This window comes from Actinia tenebrosa, unplaced genomic scaffold (assembly GCF_029948245.1).
Source record: "Actinia tenebrosa isolate PJP-AT-01 unplaced genomic scaffold, QUT_ActTen_1.0 PGA_scaffold6__47_contigs__length_16458017, whole genome shotgun sequence".
NCBI lineage: Eukaryota > Metazoa > Cnidaria > Anthozoa > Actiniaria > Actiniidae > Actinia > Actinia tenebrosa.
In genome coordinates this window covers 3,823,947-3,846,457 of record NW_028292583.1, presented here as the reverse complement: position 1 = coordinate 3,846,457, position 22,511 = coordinate 3,823,947, and the positions used below count along the sequence as shown (strand labels likewise).

The window sequence follows — 22,511 nt, the reverse complement described above, 5'->3', positions numbered from 1 at the left end:
TTTAATCTACAAAGAGTTCCTACTAAATATCTTATTAAGTCATCAAAGATTCAATTAACTACAAACGCTCAAGCTAACAATAACTTCAACCTATGCATTCAAGGTTTAATATTAAAGTTTTCAATACCTTACTATATACATGCTATAGTCTATCTATGTATGTCTCAGTAAACACTAACTAGACTGAGGAAACGCCATCCAGAATAAGGCTAAGCTTTTTTGATAATTCCTGTTCGTCTAATGAAATTCTAGCTTTTGACAGGAGAGCATAAATATCCTCTCTTGCTTTTGATTAATAATGTAAGCAAACTCCTACCTTTTCTGCTTTTATAACATTTAATCTTAGTGTATATATTGTATATAAGGTTTTTTCGATGTTTACTAGCTTAAACTGTATTCAAATCCGTGAGTGGTATATCGAGTAACAGGTCTGCTTTAGGGTTGAAGTTTTGATTGAATAAACGCTCTACCACGTGACTGTCACGTGATTTGTTACTAGACTATAAAAGTTCAGGTGTTTTCGAGAAAGTTGTTCAGACGAAAGAGTAGTTCATGAATCACACTTGAGCAACAGGAGAAGAAACAACAACAACAACAAGACGTAAGTCCTGTTCCATGAAAATTTAATTCATTTTTATGCATCTTTGTCCTCCCTTTTTGCCTCTAATTTGAGATAATAACATGGTTTAAGTTTTGGTTTTGTGCTGTAAAATATATAAAGTGGCTAATGTTTTTCATTTCGTTCTCATGCATCGCAGTTTTTCATGCATCTATCTTTGGCCTTCGAATTCCTCTTTTGTCTCGGCCGACGATAACATGTTTAAGTCTTGCTTTTGTGCCGTAGAAGGGGGAAGTTCTTCTTTTAATAGCTTTTACTTTGTCAACAAGAATGTACACTTCACATTTAACTGTGACCGGCTAATATACAATAATAGATTGAAAGCACTGGCCGAGATATGTTGATAGCGTATTACCAGAATCATGTCGGATATCCTTCAACCGTTTGTTTTTTTTCTTTTATTCAGCACACAAAAAAACTATTAAATTTTGCTCAGTACTACAAAAGTTTTGTATTAACTTATAAGTAGTATAATAGAGCTAGGAGCATCGAGAAACCGTTCAACTTCTACGGATTCAAGCGAAAGTCGTTAGTCACAAAAGCGTTCTAAGTAAAAATAGCAAAGATTTTTAAAATGTATTTATTGGGCTTAACGATCGAAAATGCTAAAATAATTCTCATGTGGAACTAATTAGGAAATTCTATGACAACCAGTCGTACAGTATTAAAGCTATTTCATGCAGCCATCTATGGATAATCCAATTTTTTCCAAGTTCCAATCTTCATTTATCGAAAGAATCCGACTTCGGGGTTCTTAACTCAATAAAAACCCGAAAATTCAAGGAAGAGGCAATAAGAGGTTAGTTGAAGCGCCTTAAAATTGATACGAATCATGTCATCTTTGACTCCATTTCCATGAGAGGAAATTCATTTTTGACATGTTCAGTTGTTATCAGTATTGCCAGAATAGACGTCTTTTCTCAATGTTGTTGTCTTTAACTCTGAAGTCAGTTAATTGGACCCCTACAGACATCTTCTTTGACTACTTTCACTGCAAATTTCACTGAAATAGTGTAAATATACAAAATGGGGGAAAAAATGAATTTGACGAAGCTCGTGCACGTACATTAGGAAGATATGTTAAGATAACACGAATTTTGTTTCGCTGAATACTTGGGGAAATTGTACCAAAATAATCTTCTTTTCATGATAAGAAATCAGGTTCGCAGCATTTTTATTTACAAAATAGTTTTGAATTGAATTCGCCATTTGGCCAACATTTGTGTTGTATTTCAGTGCAAACTTCAAGACATCCGATTTTTTTCTTTTTGCCACTTTCGGTAAAACTTAATCTTATTGATTATCTAAAGCAGCAAAAAGTAGATCAATAACGACGAATAAGCCTAAGCAAATCCCCTTTAATCCTGTTTTCTTGACATCGAATTTGACAATTAGCCGAGTTTTGTTTTTAAAGTGGAAATCGATTTCATTGTAATCATGAGGGGTTATTTTTCTTTGTTGGACCGATAATCAGAGTAATAATTTCTAACTAACTTGTTAACTAACGGGAAGAAAAGATAAAGCTCTTTGAATCAAGAAGATCAAAAAGGGATTGTCAAAATACTATGATTTAAAAATGTAGGGACAAGCTTAATCTTCTATTGTTAGGATCTTTACCTGGCTCAAAACTTTGTCACGGTCTTTTCAGTTGTAATATTGCACCGGCCGTCAGTTTGGAAAATGGGTGGAAAGACAGACAAAAGTAGTATAATTGATGAATAAATGTGTATAAAAGTGTGGAAATGAGAGTGTAATGGTAAAAGATGAGCAATGATATACTAGAGATATATATGGTCTTAAAACAATTTCAAAAGAGAACATCAGCATGATCATAGCTGTTCTTTATCCCTCTACTCAGTTCTAATAAAGAAAAAAAAAACTCAGTTAAGTTGAATAAATGAATAATGCTAATAATAATAGTAATAATAATAATGATAATGCTCACAACGACGACGATGACGATTTTACCCCTCGACTCAGTTCTAATGAAGAAAAACTCAGTTTAGTTGAATAAATGAATAATAAAAATAAAAATGATGATGATGATGATGATGATGCTCATAACAATGACGATGACGATGACGATGACGATGACGATGACGATGACGATGACGATGACGATGACGATGACGATGACGATGACGATGACGATGATGATAATGATGTCGATGACGATGATGATGACGATGACGATGACGATGACGATGACAATGAAAATAATGATAATAATATGTGCATGTGCTTAACAGGTGGCTAATAGCTGTACTGCACTTAGTACGTAACCTACACCTCTATGATACACGAACCGTAATTCAATCACAGGATGCTAGCTTACATTTAAACATATCTTTTTACATAAATACAATCTACTAGACGTCTCAGGAATAGTATAGGATCACTATTAAGTGATCAACTTCTATTTCACCACCTTGCAGCTTTCAAAGTTTCAAAAAGGTTTTTTTTTTTTTGTGCAATAATTTATTACTCTATTAAAGGCCAGTTGTCAAAGTTTCAAGATCGAGTTTTTGCAGTAATTTATATTAATGGTTTTCACAGCCGCCATGTTGGATAACTTTAACAAAAGATTCGTCAGTTTCTTTTGTTATATCCTCCAACATGGCCGCCGTGTCTTTTGTTATTTCTTTCTCGTGGGAATGATTGAAAACCTGCAATATACCTTTATTAGAGTGCATACCATATATTCGTAAAAAACTTTGTAAGAAATTCCACAAATTTGCACAAAATAAGTAAAGATTATCAAATGCTTGAACCCCGGGTTTGAGCCACCTTTTACCTGTATTTTTTCAAACCTTCACTTTGTACTTTCGTGATCGTGAGTCCAATGTTATCAGGAGAGGCTGCTTAGCGCCCCCCAGTATACGATTACAGGGCTCTCTTGTTTCTCATGTTAGTTATCATGTCATCCTAGTGATCCAGCTTTTGTTCGTCTTGTTTAAAGATAACACTGACAAAATCCCCTCAAGACATACATATGGAATTTATTGTTATCTCCTGGGAAAGGGAGCATGGACCCGAGGATTTTACATTTTTGGTAATGACAATTAATCCAACTATTAGTTTCCTACTAATGTGATAAAGCATGAAACTGCGTATTCCAGTATTATATATTCATTTTTCCTAGATTATTTAATCTTAAATCAGGCGATTGGTCAGTAGCTGACATTCTCTTGACATCCTTGCAAAAAATCTTTAGATGTTTTGTATATATTCACCATTTTCCTATACTCAGTTAAGACGAGTGTTTCAGGATTGCTGTGGACGCGCTTGGACATTGAAGGCAGGATTCCGGCCCAAAACACTCGTCTGAGTTTGAGAGGGAGAAATGCGACTACCATTTCCATACACCGTTTCAATGGTCAAACACAAAGTATTCAATCGGGGCTGCAAGGTACACTAAACTACCCTTCGGTTGAATACTTTGTGTTTGATCAGAAAATTGATGTATGAAAAGTGGTGAAGAACTTTGGCAATAAAAAAGATGACAGCAACATTGAACATCAGCGGAAACAACGTCATTCAATCTTTGATTGTAAAGGCCAAAACTTTTAATTTTCTTCGACTAAGCTATACGTTCCGTGAGCTTCAGTTTACTCATTTATATTCGACTAAGTAGGCATTAGACAATATGACCGGGAATGATGAAAAACTATTTAAATAAAAGATTGCTGATGACTTCAGGTCCTTCAAGGGAAAGAGTTTTTTTTCCAATTCTTTCAACAACAAAAAAAGTACTAAAGAACCATAGAACCTATTGTCTTAATTCAAAAAAAAAAAAAAGAAAAAACTCCAACACATTTAGACAGAAAGCGAGAGGCATAGAAAAATATTGACACTGTAAGTATAGCATTGAAAGCTGGAGAACTATTGTCTACAAACACCCTTTCATTAAACTGAAATTTAGAATATTTAAATCCTTACTGGAGTTCAATATTATTTTAGCTTTTGACGTGAGTTTATTTGCGATAGAGGTCCATTTATTCCTTATCAATAAGGGCGCCGATTATGAGATTCGTCTTAGATGTAAGACCCCGAGACCATATGTCCAAAGCTCCGCAGCAAAACCGTGAGAATTATCTATCAGAAATCGTGTATCTTTGGCTCTTACGTTCAAAGAAAGTACCTCGAGATAGATCTCAGAGTTTCAGATCTACGCGTCATTTCGTCCGGATTTGCCGACGTATTTGAATTGACCTGTAAATACATAATGACAGCAGAAAAGCGAGTGTGATTTCTGATCTAAACGAACTAACATACTGCTGTATCTTCGCCTTATAACGAGTACTGAGTCACACTGAATTGCATGGTAAGCTTGATTTTATCATATGAATTAATCCTATTCATATTAGATACACAAGGTTAATTTAATTCATGATAAAGTTGGCATGGTTAATTTGACATGGTTCAGCTTTACCAGTAGAGAAGAGTAATCCAAATGCCCCCGTGTGGACATGGTAGGAGTACCCTGGTTATCATGCTGTTTAGAGCACTCTTTTACTAGCTTATTAAAAAAATGTCGAGTTCTATTCACTGAACCATATGTAATTCAAAAGGAATACAAGAGAAATTCACGTTAGAAAAGAAAAAGAAATAGCTGTTCGATAGCGAAAAAAGCCTTAGGTCCATAATGATTTGGAAAGCTGGTGGCGTTTACTTCTTAGACGTCAGTAATGATTATTTTTCAAATATTTATATATTTCTAATAGCCTATAACGGAGTGATAATCCATCCATTGATACTGACAATGACTTCGGCCTTTCATTATCAATCAAAAACTTCATCTGTTAAGATGACGTCATATGAGCGATCGACCCAGGCTCTTGTCTTCTTGACTCGCTCAAAGGCGAGGAACGATTTCTTTTCATCGTCTTAAAATCAACGTAGCTTGAAGAATATTCGCTTTAAATCAAAAATAATTTCATCAAATTAAGGACCTAAAAACCATTAGTTGATCTAGTTCTTTGACAATTTACTGTGTTAATCCTATCCTCAGGCAACACCTAGCCGTCTCTACATGCCAACATTAACGTAACGCACTTCATGAAACCCATCAATCTTGATGTTATTTATATCTTTTAAGACTGAAGAGTCTCCTAATTTGTTTCCGAAGGCCTGGTACAAACTTCAGATTATGTCAACCACTATGCTTACTGAAAAACAAAGTTAGAGGCGGTCTTCTTTGATATGGAATTTTCCTGCGCCACTGAGGGTGTTCCTCAAGAGCCTTTTGATTCAAAAACAAAGTTATCTTGTTTAGAATCAAAGGCATTTTTTTTACATGAGCAATGAGTAATGGCTATCAAATAGTATCTGGATCTTCTTTCTTTCTTTCTTTTTTCTGGCTATACGTGCTAGCAAAAGTGTACGTGATTCTTCCAACGCCTCCATCCTGATGGCCACCATGTTATTAGAATTGAAATCCTTTAAAACCAAACTTGCGTCTGAGATAGCAATCTTGCTTAACCTACATGATGGTATAATCGTATTGAAAATCTAGCTTGCCGATTAGCAATAAATTCACCAATCATCTACTTAGTTTTTAATCCCTTGCGTGCCTCTCGTAGATCTCTATTATCCTGGTAATTTAATTTTATTCTTGTATTATGTACTCTCAAAATCCTGATAAAAGCAAATATCAAAAACATTTGAAATTTTAGGAGCTGCGTCGCAGTTAGATCATATTCAGGCTTTGTTCGTTTTAAAGTGAATCTTACGCTGATATTCGAGAAATTTCTCTGGAGTATGTTTTACACAAATGGCAGTTGATAGAACGGCTGTTTTGACTACAAGTCCCATAAACCCCTTCGTGCCGCTTTTGTGTATTCGATTATAATACATTTATCAAAATCTTTACAATAATGTATCGGTATCGCTGATGATCCTTTTTTTTTTTCTTCTTCTTCTTTTTCGATGATTCTTTTGATGATTCTTATCGAAAACGAACTTTGTGTGTATAACCGTCTGCAAACAAGACGTCGGTTTAGTGTACAACCTTTAATGAGGGGGAGAGAAGTTTACTTGAAATTTATACATTTGAAAAACATGGTTTGTCAAAATCTAGAGTCTTCGGCAACTCGTTGGAGTCCGTTCGTCCCTAATGCATCAGATCCCTTTTCGGCTGTTAGCGTCAATTTCCTGTTCTTGATCTCTTAACGCTGCCAGTACAAGCCACTTGTAATGCTTTATACTCTCAGCCCTTAAGGCTTACTAACTTACGTACAGATTGGTGATTTAACGGCGGTCGCATATATAATTTTTTGAATGGATAATTATTCAAATACGATTCAATCAACGAGCGAGTACATAAAGCGAGTAAAATTCTATGCCGACGACAGAGAAGAAGAAGAAGAAGAAGAATCTAGGAAAAAAGGAGATTCAATCAGGGTTGCTTCACAAGGAAACCTAGGTATAAAACTAATAATCCTAATTTAAGTAAAAGTAGCAGAATAATCACCATAACTATTGGTTATCAGTTCTATTTCGATTAGATTGACTATTTATCTTGCACTAAATACGTACCTGCGGAGGTCAAAACAATGACCCCCCCTCCCCCTCTCGATAGGGAATTTATGCAAGGTGCCTATAACTATAGTCATGTGATCTGTTAAATCAATTACGTTTGGTCAGATGATCAGTTGCAGAAGTAAATATTAATCCTTCTTCAGGAAAACATAGGTCAAGATAATGTTCCAAGGGTTAGTTAGCTTCTCCGGTAGCGAGATTTTAGCTATAATGCCGGATATCGGATATAGTTGCATTAGAGTCAGTTCTTAAGCGGAAATGTTCGAGAGCTACAATCATTGCCAAAATACTTGGCACGATGGCACATTTTGGCTGACACAGAAAATGGCTTTCCTCTGTCGCGCTCTCCCCCTCCCCCCTGTACAATGTTGCTGTTCCCTGAAAGAAAGTTGGTACCCCTGATCAGACTCGCCAACCCTCTGCCAACTTGCAGGAATCCCAACATTGTACGGGGGGAGGGGGGTTTAGTCCTAGGTAGTGTTTTGGAAAGTACCCTCTAATATACTGAAATCTGTCAAGCGTGCCAACTAATTATGGCAATGATTGTAGCTTCTCCGGTATCGAGATGGTGAGAGAGAGTGCCGGATATCGGTTATATGTGCATTGTAGTCAGTTCTTAAGCGGAAACGTTCAAGGGCTAGCTTCTCCGGTATCGAGATTTGAGAGAGTGCCGGATATAGGATATATGTGCATTGTAGTCAGTTCTTAAGCGGAAATGTTCGAGGGCTAGCTTCTCCGGTATCGAGATTTGAGAGAGAATGCCGGGTATCGGGATATACATTTATTTAAATCATAACAGGAATTAAATCATGTCAGGAATTGGAAACAGTTCCTCGTGGATATAACTGACTGGCATTCATATTAATTTTCAGTGTATACATGTAGATATCCCATGTAGATATCCCAAGTGACTGTCTAACAAGACTAAGGTATGATGACACTTCTGGAAGAGTCGCTTTGGTCTTCAGCTTACGGCATTATTGCTGTTTTCGTCATCGTGGGCAACAGCTTGTCAATCTACCTCTTTGTTGGTAACCTACGCCTCAGACGCATGCGCACAACAATTTTGTTATTAAATCTCTCTATTGCGGATTTGATAGTTGGTTCAGTGACCCTCCCAATGTATATGGCACTAACATGGCCTGGAACAAACTACGCTCTTCAACAGAATCCAGGGTTTTATATGTCCTTCATTTGCATTGATGTACTAACTGGTTTTGGGAGTGTTTTTGGGTTGACTGTGATTGCGCTCGAGAGAGTCTACTCCGTGTTTCTTCCTCATCACCATAGAAGAGCCAAAAGAAAAATGTACTTGGCAATGATCGTGTTAATATGGGGCCTGACCGTGATACAGACTCTATTAAGGGTTCTCTTTGATTTAGAAGTCATTTCGTTGGAAGGATTCTTTAGTTGTGTCATGATTTCTCTCACCGTGTCGCTCATAATAATCTGCGTCGCCTATATCGCTGTGTGGATTAAAGTCAACATCAAACAACCACGTCAAGTGAATCGAGCAACACTCAATGACCACAAGACCGAGAACAAACTTGCTGTGACTTTGGCAATCATCACTGTTATTTTTATCTTTACATGGATTCCTTTTCATATTCTGAATATCACCATGTTCTTCTGCGTCGAATGCCGATCGCTTCCCATCAAATACGTCAACTTCTTCAAGTTACTTCACTACAGCAATAGTTTGATTAACCCTCTAGTCTATTCCTCAAGGTTTCCTGAATTCAAGCGAACTCTCAAAACTATGTTCTGCTGTCAATCATCGGCAGTTCAACCAATGGTGTCCAACATGGAACAGAGTCAGAGCCACTTGTCTGTGACACCTTATCTTCGCCAAGGGCGTGTATCGATTATAAGCATGTGAAGAATGAACTCGTACATTGCTATTAAAGTAGAGGAAAAGAAAGGGGGAAATTTAGCTTTCCTTTCAACCATTTTCCATTCTTGATTCTCTTGTTTCCAATCCAAGATTAAAAATTCATAAGGTACGCTAAAGGCAACAGGGAGCTCACTTTGGATAAAAAAGATACAAAAAAAATTTTTTATAGGCCATTTGCAGGACATAACCATGTGACTGTTGCTGGGTGGGCAAAAAAATTTGGACTTTCTTTATCTAAATAACTTCTGCTGGATTGATAATGTCATATCCAAAACCTTTTTTAAAAAATACTTTCTCTTATAAGATATTTGTTCGCGATCCGGCAGAGAGCGCCTTCCCCAAGGGACCTTTGGCTGAGTTGAATGGTTATCAAAGTAATTTATCAGCACGTGACTGTTTGATGCGCGATGAGCCTATTTGGAGGCCAAAATGATGTAGTCAATTAACTCAAGTAAACGCGGGAAAACCAAGCTAAAAATAGCACAAGGAGATCATAAGTCCATGCATAACTTGCTAACATACCATGAGCCTTTGCGGTGGTTACTTTATCTTTTATTTCGTGCAGCATATACAGTTTTGAATATGTCGTAAATGTTTTGCAAGATTAAACTGTTATAGTTCTGGATTTTTCTAGATGTTCTCTATAAACCTATCAAATCCATGGATTACAAGTATTAAAACACTAACAAATACCTAGTCTGGCTAAAATAAACTTCAGTTAGTTTTAGAAGAAAAAGACCTAAGTCATCTTGGTGTGCAATGTTTACCTCTTCAGATCACGTTCATTCTCTTGAAAATATGATTCTTTGTTTGAGTTGTTTTTAAAGTAGCCATTTCATGACTTAGATCAGCCCAGAGGTTGTTTCAGGGTTTGATCTGTGAGTTAGCTATGCCCTGACTTAGATCAGCCCAGAGGTTGTTTCAGGGTTTGATCTGTGAGTTAGCTATGCCCTGACTTAGATCAGCTAAGAGGTTGTTTCAGGGTTTGATCTGTGAGTTAGCTATGCCCTGACTTAGATCAGCTAAGAGGTTGTTTCAGGGTTTGATCTGTGAGTTAGCTATGCCCTGACTTAGATCAGCTAAGAGGTTGTTTCAGGGTTTGATCTGTGAGTTAGCTATGCCCTGACTTAGATCAGCCCAGAGGTTGTTTCAGGGTTTGATCTGTGAGTTAGCTATGCCCTGACTTAGATCAGCCCAGAGGTTGTTTCAGGGTTTGATCTGTGAGTTAGCTATGCCCTGACTTAGATCAGCTAAGAGGTTGTTTCAGGGTTTGATCTGTGAGTTAGCTATGCCCTGACTTAGATCAGCTAAGAGGTTGTTTCAGGGTTTGATCTGTGAGTTAGCTATGCCCTGACTTAGATCAGCTAAGAGGTTGTTTCAGGGTTTGATCTGTGAGTTAGCCATGCCCTGACTTAGATCAGCCCAGAGGTTGTTTCAGGGTTTGATCTGTGAGTTAGCTATGCCCTGACTTAGATCAGCCCAGAGGTTGTTTCAGGGTTTGATCTGTGAGTTAGCTATGCCCTAACTTAGATCAGCCCAGAGGTTGTTTCAGGGTTTGATCTGTGAGTTAGCTATGCCCTGACTTAGATCAGCTAAGAGGTTGTTTCAGGGTTTGATCTGTGAGTTAGCTATGCCCTGACTTAGATCAGTATAGAGATTGTTTCAGGGTTTGATCTGTGAGTTAGACATGCCCTGACTTTGATCAGTATAGAGATTGTTTCAGGGTTTGATACGTGAGTTAGCCATGCCCTGACTTTGATCAGCCCAGAGGTTGTTTCAGGGTTTGATATGTGAGTTAGCCTTGCCCTGACTTAGATCAGTATAGAGATTGTTTCAGGGTTTGATGTGTGAGTTAGCATGCTATGATCAGTCAAAAAGTTGTTTCAGTGCATTGATAACATTTGAAGGCTTTTTGAAGTCGTTTGCTAAGTTGAATATCAATCGCATATGACACCAGAATCGTTACTATGACTACAACCTGCGTTCCCACTTATCCATCCACGATATCCACAAGTCAACAAAGAATCTTCGTTACCAAGACATGCTGTATCAGCAATCCATATCGGCCCTGTTCCCTGACCATACGCTGCTTGAGTGGCAGCAGAGGAGGCGTTAGAGTACCCCAGCTCACGACATACCACATTCGCATCGTTCATATCCCAGGCATCATCACAGACTGTACCCCACTGTCCCCAGTGGTAGACCTCGACACGACCTCTGTTAGAGGCACTACCATTGACTAGCCTGACTCGTTTATTGCACTCAACGGACGCGTCTTCACTGTGGCTGCAATCGTGAGAACCCCAAGGTCTGCTCTGACATTTCTGGATATTCGATTCTGAGCCGGTACAAGCAAGATCGTCGACCCATATCGGACCAGAACCGTGGGTTGCCCTTGAAGAAGCAGTCTTTGCTCCTGGGAAACCAAGCTGTTTGCAAACCACATTAGCATCATCGATGTCCCATCCGTCACCGCATACCGTCCCCCATCGATTATCGTAGAATACTTCTACTCTTCCTATCCTACTTGATGTAACATTAAGACGAAGAGACCCTTGGACAAGTGCTAGTAACGAAAAGTCAATAGATTACTACCAGTTAATGGTACAACACGTCCAGATGTTTTTCTGGCCCTCCAAAACTGATACGTATTTTCTCAATCATATAAGTTTGGATCACTTCATTTCGTTTCGCGGTTTGAAAGAATACACTGCATCAAACTATTGTTCTGGACTGACTAGCCTCGTGTTCATGTGGAAACACATGTATGAGAGGCTACTCAGTCCAGAACAATAGCTATTCAAATTCGTCTTCATATTTCGATTCGGTGTTTTCTTGCATTCTATCTTTTCATTGTTGGTTGAATAAGCAAAATGAATGGTTGGTTGTTTGGTTAGTTGATCTATATGCTTAAAAGGGTTTTGCTCCCTGCCTAAAATTAACTTAATTTTAAATTCCAATTTGATCATGAAATGAGGGCCACAGGTTTGTTGCTATACATTAGAGTTACCTCCGTGAAACATTACAATAACAGTTTGCTTGTTTCGTTATGATCATGATAATAATAATGGTGACGATAATGCATAATAATGATGTTGATAATGATACATAATGATGAAATCGATACATTATAAGACATGATGATGATGATGATGATACATGATAATGATATAATGATGAAATCGATACATTATAAGACATGATGATAATGATGATACATGATGATGATGATGCATGATGATGATACATGATGATGATACATGATGATGCTACATAATGATGATACCTGATGGTGATACATGATGGTGATACATGATGATGGTGATATATGATGATGATGGTGATACATAATGATGATGGTGATACATGATGATGATACATGATGATGATGATTATACATGATGATGATACATGATGATGATACATGATGATGATGGTGATACATGATGATGATACATGATGATGATGATGATACATGATGATGATGATGATACATGATGATGGTGATACATGATGGTGATACATGATGATGATACATGATGATGATGATTATACATGATGATGATACATGATGATGATGATACATAATGATGATATCGATACATTATAAGACATGATGATGATGATGATACATGATGATGATGATGATACATGATGATGATGATGATACATGATGATGGTGATACATGATGATGATACATGATGATGATGATAATACATGATGATGATTATACATGATGATGATGATACATAATGATGATATCGATACATTATAAGACATGATGATGATGATAATACATGATGATGATTATACATGATGATGATGATACATGATGATGATACATGATGATGATGATACATGATGATGATGATAAATGATGATGATGATACATGATGATGATGATACATGGTGATGATACATGATGATGATACATGATGATGATACATGATGATGATACATGATGATGATACATGATGATGATACCTGATGGTGATACATGATGATGATACATGATGGTGATACATGATGATGGTGATATATGATGATGATGGTGATACATAATGATGATGGTGATACATGATGATGATACATGATGATGATGATTATACATGATGATGATACATGATGATGATACATGATGATGATGGTGATACATAATGATGATGGTGATACATGATGATGATACATGATGATGATGGTGATACATGATGATGATACATGAAGATGATGGTGATACATGATGGTGATACATGATGATGATACATGATGATGATGATTATACATGATGATGATACATGATGTTGATGCATGATGATGAATGATGATGATACATGATGATGTTACACGATGATGATAAATGATGATGATACATGATGATGATGATACATGATAATGATACATGATGTTACATGATGATGATACATGATGATGATACATGATGATGATACATGATAATGATACATGATGATGCTACATGATGATGATACATGATGATGCTACATGTTGATGATACATGATGATACATGATGATGATGATACATGATGATGATACATGATGATGATGATACATGATGATGATACATGATGATGATACATGATGATGATACATGATGATGATGATGCATAATGATGGACATCTGGATGGTGATGGACATAATGATGTTGATGACGATCAAAAGCTGCTATCAATTCCTTATCTTACCTTTATACTTGATAGCAAATCCTGTATGTATGATTGAGTGGTCTGTAACGAAGGTCATGTACAGAGAATTTGAAGAACTGGTGAAATAGTTTAAAGGCTTCACACTTCCACTAAATTTACCAAGTACTGGCGAGGACGATGAAGTGCCATCATAGATTGTGACATGGTCGTGGGTTGATTCCGTCATAAAGGTTTTAAAATACAGGCCTATTTTGGTGTTGGATGTGATATTCCAGAAACAATTAAGGTAATGACTGTATGTTCCTGGGTAACCTGGTGACATTATTTCACCGCTGTGAGGAATAGTAGACTGGTGACTAGGACCGCTACAATTTTTGTTGACAGAAACTGTGATGGCTGAAACATAAGCAGTTACAGAATAATGTTTGGATAGAAAGATTGAGTATTTATACAATTTGAAACACTGATTAAAGAGAGGAGTAGAGTGGCAGGACAGGACATACCTACACATGTTCGACCATCACCAATATACGTACTGTTGCATATACACTTGTAAGAACCGGGTGTGTTAATGCACAGTGCATTACTATGACAACCAGGCGATCCAAGACACTCGTTGATATCTAATAAGATTAGAGATTATGAATCAAACGACTGAATTAAAGCTAATTTATAAAATAATTGGGGTACTACGCGCGCTATGAATGGTCGAAAACCATGTTTGATGAGAATATCAAAACACGCTATCGTCATTTTAGCGCGCGCGAGTATTGCAACTGTCAGATTTTAATCTATCGCGCGTGCTCATTGGTCAGTTTGAAAAAGACGGCACGTAGGGAGAGTTTACTTAGACTTTGGGTTTCTTCTATCTTTTTGCGCGTTTGTTATTTTATAAAACAAATCAAAAACAGTTTTCCGTGTTTGATACTCTGATCAAAACACTTGGGATGTTGAGAGATAACGAGACGACGCGTAGCGGAGTGGTTTCCAGCTTCCCGCGTGTTTTGATCAAAGTATCAATCACGAAAAAATAAACAGTGGAGCTCTCTTTGTTCCCCAAAATTCAACATACCAGATACAGGTACAAAATGCAGACACAGGAAAGAAAAACTCGCTATAAAATTCGCTAAAAAAATTATAAACAAAAATATTTTTTTAATTTCGAAAAACGGAAAGTCATAGGAATGAGATGAAAATATTGATCACAAAATGTTTTGTTGCAAATGCTTCTCTGCCGCCGTTATTAAGAATACTTACCGTGGCACATTTTTCCAATAAATCCTTTATTACACTGACAGTGATATTCTTGTCTGTTCTTGTCGTTACGTACACATTTACTATTGTTAACGCAAAGATTGTCTTCACACGGGTCCTGTTAAATAATCAGTTTGAGCCTTTTATCAGTAAAAAAAATTGCCTGTTATTGCCCGATATTTGTAACACCAACCTTAAAAGCCATAAATAAAAACCCCAATTTAAAAACGCTCCTTAAGACACAAGTTACATCGTAGAATTGCAGCGTGTAACCTACAGCGCAATTGGAAAAAGGTGGGAGATAAGTTGCAGCAATCCGAATTCGTTTCTACTTTTGTCAATTTTAATGTTAATGTTTTGGAAAAGTTTTATTTTATCTCTATGGAAACCAGCATTTGTATGGTGTCAACATAAAACTAGTCTCACCTTAATGCTCAGATGAGTAAATGTTTCGTTTGGTTTGAAGTAGTTCTGTTGAGTGTGTTTGTCAAATGACAGAAGTTGACAGGCGTGAAGCTGGCTTTCCTGTGGTGTGATCTTGAAGTTGACTGAACGACACCAAGGCACTCCGATACACGCGAACACACAATCCATCTTGCTAGCAACCATTGTTGTTCTTTCATCGACGCTCACATTATTTGGTAGCAGAAGTATATTGCCGGGAAAGTTGTCAAAAAGGAGCCCTTTTTCTGGTTGAACAAGATCAGGACTGTTCTGTTCCGTGCTCGTACTGCGTTCGACGTGTATCAACAGGACAACGACAAATAACTCAAAACACTTCATCGTTCTTGGTTGCTCTTCACTCTCGAGAGTTGCTGCAGTTATGATTCAAGGAAAGAATATGAGAGTCCTTTTATCAAAGAGTACATATTATGAAAAGAACGGGCATTTATTATGAGTCATTAATAATAATATTTAATTACTTGCAGTAACTTTTGGACGTTGCAATAAAAGAAGAAATTATAAAAAGATTAAAAGGAAACATTATGAGAAAACGAAACATTATGAGAAAACATCATGAGAACGTCCAATAAAGCCGAAAACAAAAGGTACTTTATGAAGGGGTTTTTGTGCTCCTTGAAAAGTTATTAAAGATGTAAATTGTGTTTTATGAAGCAAATTCAAAAGGTATTTTAAAAGTATTTTATTTTCAGTAGATACATGTAGATATTCAAAATGAAGGTTCTAATTAACAATATTAATCCAGCACATCGCTTCTGCAGTCTTAATAAATCTTCGAGATTTTCAATAGAACAGTTACCACAAACTGTGTAGCAGTATTCTAAGATGGGCTTTATAGAATTGTAATTTTCTTCAACTGATAGCCCCTTTAGATTAAGAATTTAGTGCCGCAAGGATCAAACACGTAGTGATCAAACACGTACGGCTAGTGATGGTTAATGGCTTAAGACCTACATTATATAATACAGGTGCAGTCTTTGTCTGATTGGCAAGAATGTTTATAAGAAAAACCTATTCATCAAAGTCAAATATGTCATAACAAAGGTTTCAAGCTACAGAAAAGAAAATTGAAAAAGGGATGGCAAAGGTTTTCAATTTGTTGGTGAATAAAATATGAGCCTTTGTGGTAGTTACTCTAAGTTTCATTTCATGCAGTATAACAATTTTGACAAAATTACACTTTTAATTATGGTTTTGAGTTTTAAATAGTAACTTACAAATAATACTTTGTTTATTGAGAGTGAACACTACATTATTACTGGTCAGACCCCCAATAGTTTACATAATGACCCTTCTAAGATTAACCTAAAAAAACAATACTAAAAAAAACTAATAAGTTTATAGAAACGTTGATATTCTATATTGCAAAATTTCGTTTTAAAAACACATTATGCAAGCTTTTTTTAAAATTAATTTGAAAGGTGGTCCTTCCATTAGTCATTTTGAAGTTGAGGAAAAACTGGGTCGAGTTAGAAACAGTCCCACAATGCACTGCAATGCCTCCTCGACCCAGTTTTTTCTCAACCTCGGAGTGACTAATAAGGTTATACAGTGTGTACAACCACGTGACTCAAAATCCCTTGAGATATGAATAACAATCAAACACCCCCCATCTAATGAAGAATGCTTTGTTATCGTCAACCAAGATGGCGGCGATGACGTAACATGCACCTGCTCTATGCGAGGTAATTCCAGAGATTGGTCGCACTTCAAATGTTTCAAGGTCAGAATTTCTCTTATGAGTTGCAGGTGCCTTGATATTATTGTCAGCAGCATGCAGCCTAGTATATAATGAAGTATTTATAGGTGCTCTTAAGGCATAATTTAAACAAGAAATGAAATAGTCTGGGCTATTTATAGTGATTTATGTTCAGCTAGCAAGTATTCAATACAGCTGCCTGAAACTATCAATGAAATTGCCAGCAACAAAGTTGTCTTAGGCCCCGTCCACACTATGCTGGATGAATTTGAATCTGCAACTTTCACACCGAAACCGAAAAAAAAGCTTTCCGTCCACACATGAAAACGGATAAAATGTTTCGCGTCCACACTAGTCCGATCAGAGGCGGCAAAAACGCTTCATTGCACATCTGAGCATGTGCTAGCCTTCCCGCCATGTTCCCATGACAATCATGACGTCATCGTATTCGAAAAATTTCGGGTACGAAATGTTCTCCGTCCACACTAATACGGCTAGCCTTTTTTTAAAATGTTCCACTCTGGAGACCGTATTCGAAAAAATTCGTTTTCGGTGAAGAATTGTTCCGGATTCGCCTGGACTAGTGTGGACGGTAGGCCTAACCGAATAAATAAAAATTCGGATTCAAATTTATCCGGCATAGTGTGGACGGGGCCATGAAACTGATATAAAGCTTTTTTCACGCGCGTAACGCAGTCAGTCATCAATTCTAAACAATTGGTAGCCGGACTATTTGACTTGGTTGTAATAACTGATAGTCAGATGAGGCTTTACACTTTAATTTATTTATAAGATAGCGTTGTTAATCAAATTTAGGTTTTTAAGTGTTTGCTAGTCAGAGCGATCAATCTGTCAAATTCCACGGATTACGAGAACTAAAGACTAAAAACTATAGCTAGTATGGCTTCAGTAAAATTCCTGGTTAGTTTCTGATGGAATGGCAAGGTTTTAAACTGAAAGTTCACGAAAGTTTCAAACTTGATTTATACATACATACATAAATACATACTTTATTTAACGTGGAAAAATACACTTAGCTAAAAGTAAGACTCTAGTTTACAGGTATTCCACCTCAATGATTTATACTAATTATGAAACTAAAATAAACCAAACACAAACAGAATTAAACAGTTCTAATTCGAGTCTGTAAGTTATGAGATATTCTGCAAATCAATTGCATACGACACCAGAATCTTCACTATGACCACAACCTACGTTCCCACTTATCCATCCACGATATCCACAAGTCAACAAAGAATCTTCGTTACCAAGACATGCTGTATCATCAATCCATATCGGCCCTGTTCCCTGACCATACGCTGCTTGAGTGGCAGCAGACGAGGCGCTAGAGTACCCAAGCTCACGACATACCACATTCGCATCGTTCATATCCCAGGTATCGTCACAAACTGTACCCCACTGTCCCCAGTGGTAGACCTCGACACGACCTCTGTTAGCGGCACCGCCATTGACTAGCCTAACTCGTTTATTGCACTCAACGGACGCGTCTTCACTGTGGCCGCAATTGTGAGAACCCCAAGGTCTGCTCTGACATTCCTGGATATTCGATTCTGAGCCGGTACAAGCAAGTTCGTCGACCCATATCGGACCAGAACCTTGTCCGTGGGTTGCACTTGAAAAAGCAGTCTTTGCTCCTGGGAAACCAAGCTGTTTGCAAACCACGTTAGCATCATTGATGTCCCATCCATCATCGCATACCGTCCCCCATTGATTATTGTAGAATACTTCTACTCTTCCTATCCTACTTGATGTACCATTAAGACGAAGAGACCCTTGGACAAGTGCTAGTAACGAAAAATTGGGAGTCAATTGATTGCCATCAGTTAGTGATACAACACGTCCAGATGATTATGCATAATGATGATGATACATGATAATGATGATGATACATGATAATGATGATGATACATGATGATGATACATGATGATGATACATGATGATGATACATGATGATGATGATGCATAATGATGGACATCTGGATGGTGATGGACATAATGATGTTGATGATACATGATGATGATACATGATGATGATACATGATGATGATGATGATACATGATGATGATGATGATACATGATGATGATGATGATACATGATGATGATAAATGATGATGATGATGATACATGATGATGATGATGATACATGATGATGATACATGATGATGATGATAATGATGATGATGATACATGATGATGATGATACATGATGATGATACATGATGATGATGATGATACATGATGATGATGATACATGATGATGATACATGATGATGATAATGATACATGATGATGATGATACATGATGATGATGATGATGATACATGATGATGATGATGATACATGATGATGATACATGATGATGATAGATGATGATGATGATGATACATGATGATGATGATACATGATGATGATGATGATACATGATGATGATGATGATACATGATGATGATACATGATGATGATGATGATACATGATGATGATGATGATACATGATGATGATGATGATTCATGATGATGATGATGATACATGATGATGATACATGATGATGATACATGATGATGATACATGATGATGATGATACATGATGATGATACATGATGATGATACATGATAATGATACACGATGATGATGATACATGATGATGATACATGATGAGAATGCATGATGATGATATACGATGATGATGATGATACAAGATGATAATACATGGTGATGATACATGATGATGATAGATGATGATGATACATGATAATACATGATGATACATGATGATGATAGATGATGGTGATGCATGATGATGATGGTACATGATGATGATGATCATACATGTTGATGATACATGATGATGATACATGATGATGATACATGATGATGATGATACATGATGATGATACATGATGATGATGATGCATGATGATGATGGTACATGATGATGATGATGATACATGTTGATGATACATGATGATACATGATGATGATACATGATGATGATACATGATGATACATGATGATACATGATGATGATGATACATGATGATGATACATGATGATGATACATGTTGATGATACATGATGATGTTGATGCATAATGATGGACATCTGGATGGTGATGGACATAATGATGTTGATGACGAACAAAAGCTGCTATCAATGCCTTATCTTACCTTCATACTTGATAGCAAATCCTGTATTCACGCTTGATCGATCTGTAACGAAGGTCATATGCAGAGAATTTGTAGAACTGGTGAAATAGTTCAAAGGCTTCACACTTCCACTAAATTTACCAAGTACTGGCGAGGACGATGAAGTGCCATCATAGATTGTGACATGGTCGTGGGTCGATTCAGTCATAAAGGTTTTAAAATACAGGCCTATTTTGGTGTTGGATGTGATACTCCAGTAACAATTAAGGTTATGACTGTATGTTCCTGGGTAACCTGGTGACATTATTTCACCGCTGTGAGGAATAGTAGACTGGTGACTAGGACCATTACAATTTTTGGCGACAGAAACTGTGATGGCTGAAAAATAAGCAGTTACAGAATAATGTTTGGATAGAAAGATTGAGTATTTATATAATTTGAAACACTGATTAAAGAGAGGAGAAGAAGGACAGGACAGGACAGGACATACCTACACATGTTCGACCATCACCAATATACGTACTGTTGCATATACACTTGTAAGAACCGGGTGTGTTAATGCACAGTGCATTACTATGACAACCAGGCGATCCAAGACACTCGTTGATATCTAATAAGATTAGAGATTATGAATCAAGCGAATTAATACTAATATAAACAGTGGAGCTCTCTCTTTGTTCCCCAAAATTCAAAATAACAGATGCAGGTACAAAACGCAGACACAAGAAACAAAACCTGGCCATAAAATTCGCTAAAAAAATATATACGAATTTTTTTTTTAATTTCGAAAAACGGAAGGTCATAGGAATGAGATGAAAATATTGATCACAAAATGTTTTGTTGCAAATGCTTCCCCGCTGCCGTTATTAAGAATACTTACCGTGGCACATTTCTCCATTAAATCCTTTACCACACTGACAGTGATATTCTTGTCTGTTCTTGTCGTTACGTACACATTTACCATCGTTAATTAAGGCAAAGATTGTCTTCACACGGGTCCTGTTAAATAATCAGTTTGAGCCTTTTATCAGTGAAAAAATTGCCTGTTTTTGGCCGATATTTGTAACACCAACCTTAAGAGCCATAAATAAAAATCCCAATTTAAAAACGCTCCTTAAGACGCGGTTACACGGAGCAATTTTCTCTCCAACTTGCCTCGCAACTGCGTTGCGACACAAGTTACATGGAGCATTGCAGCGTGTATGGCGTAACCTACAGCGCAATTGGAAAAAGGTGGGAGATAAGTTGCAGCAATCCGAATTCGTTTCTACTTTTGTTAATTTTAATGTTAATATTTTGGAAAAGTTATATTTTATCTCTATGGAAACCAGCATTTGTATGGTGTCAACATAAAAGTAGTCTTACCTTAACGCTCAGATGAGTAAATGTTTCGTTTGGTTTGAAGTAGTTCTGTTGAGTGTGTTTGTCAAATGACAGAAGTTGACAGGCGTGAAGCTGGTTTTCCTGTGGTGTGATCTTGAAGTTGACTGAACGACACCAAGGCACTCCGATACACGCGAACACACAATCCATCTTGCTAGCAACCATTGTTGTTCTTTCATCGACGCTCACATTATTTGGTAGCAGAAGTATATTGCCTGGAAAGTTGTCAAAAAGGAGCCCTTTTTCTGGTTGAACAAGATCAGGACTGTTCTGTTCCGTGCTCGTACTGCGTTCGACGTGTAACAACAGGACAACGACAAATAACTCAAAACACTTCATCGTTCTTGGCTGCTCTTCACTCTCGAGAGTTGCTACAGTTATGATTCAAGGAAAGAATATGAGAGTCCTTTTATCAATTAATGTTGAAGGCAAGTTATTACGCAAAGAAAGGAAGTTGATTGCACTATTAATAATTAATAACTGATATTGATATTGATACATGCGCTATCTACATGGTATTAAACTTATACTTTACTCAAAAAAACCAAATGCTGTAGACTTCACAAAACTTTCACATATTAATTAGGTAGAAATGCAGTTAAATTTGGTGGAAATGTCACTAAACTAGTTCCCGCCAAAAACCACTATATCGCAAAGAGCTTTTCTAATGAATGTAAGACTGAACGTATGGAATGACGTCAGTACATAATGGACGCGTGCGTAGGCCGGATAAATATGTTCAGATAAGTCACGTAATGTCACAGCCAAACTTGTTTAGTCATGATAAGTTTAAGATGACTCCAAAATGTAGTACGCATCTCAAACG

General features: G+C 36.9%; 2 protein-coding genes across 2 annotated transcripts; one reads left to right on the top strand and one right to left on the bottom strand.

Annotated features, from left to right (window-relative positions):
* Nucleotides 1–548: 548 nt before the first annotated feature.
* LOC116297606 (somatostatin receptor type 2) lies at nt 549–9,820 on the top strand. The gene is made up of 2 exons (XM_031705866.2): nt 549–601; nt 8,032–9,820. Exon 2 carries the CDS (start codon nt 8,091–8,093, stop codon nt 9,036–9,038), a length of 948 nt encoding a protein of 315 aa, XP_031561726.2. The 5' UTR covers nt 549–601; nt 8,032–8,090; the 3' UTR covers nt 9,039–9,820.
* A 744-nt stretch (nt 9,821–10,564) lies between these two features.
* On the bottom strand, nt 10,565–22,050 carry LOC116297608 (scavenger receptor cysteine-rich domain-containing group B protein). The gene is made up of 10 exons (XM_089038840.1): nt 21,668–22,050; nt 21,183–21,301; nt 20,793–20,912; nt 20,324–20,680; nt 18,305–18,937; nt 15,398–15,786; nt 14,975–15,089; nt 14,221–14,340; nt 13,757–14,113; nt 10,565–11,619 (listed from the first exon to the last, which is right to left on the bottom strand). Exons 2-10 carry the CDS (start codon nt 21,190–21,192, stop codon nt 10,991–10,993), a joined length of 2,730 nt encoding a protein of 909 aa, XP_088894966.1. The 5' UTR covers nt 21,193–21,301; nt 21,668–22,050; the 3' UTR covers nt 10,565–10,990.
* Between the last annotated feature and the right edge of the window lie 461 nt (nt 22,051–22,511).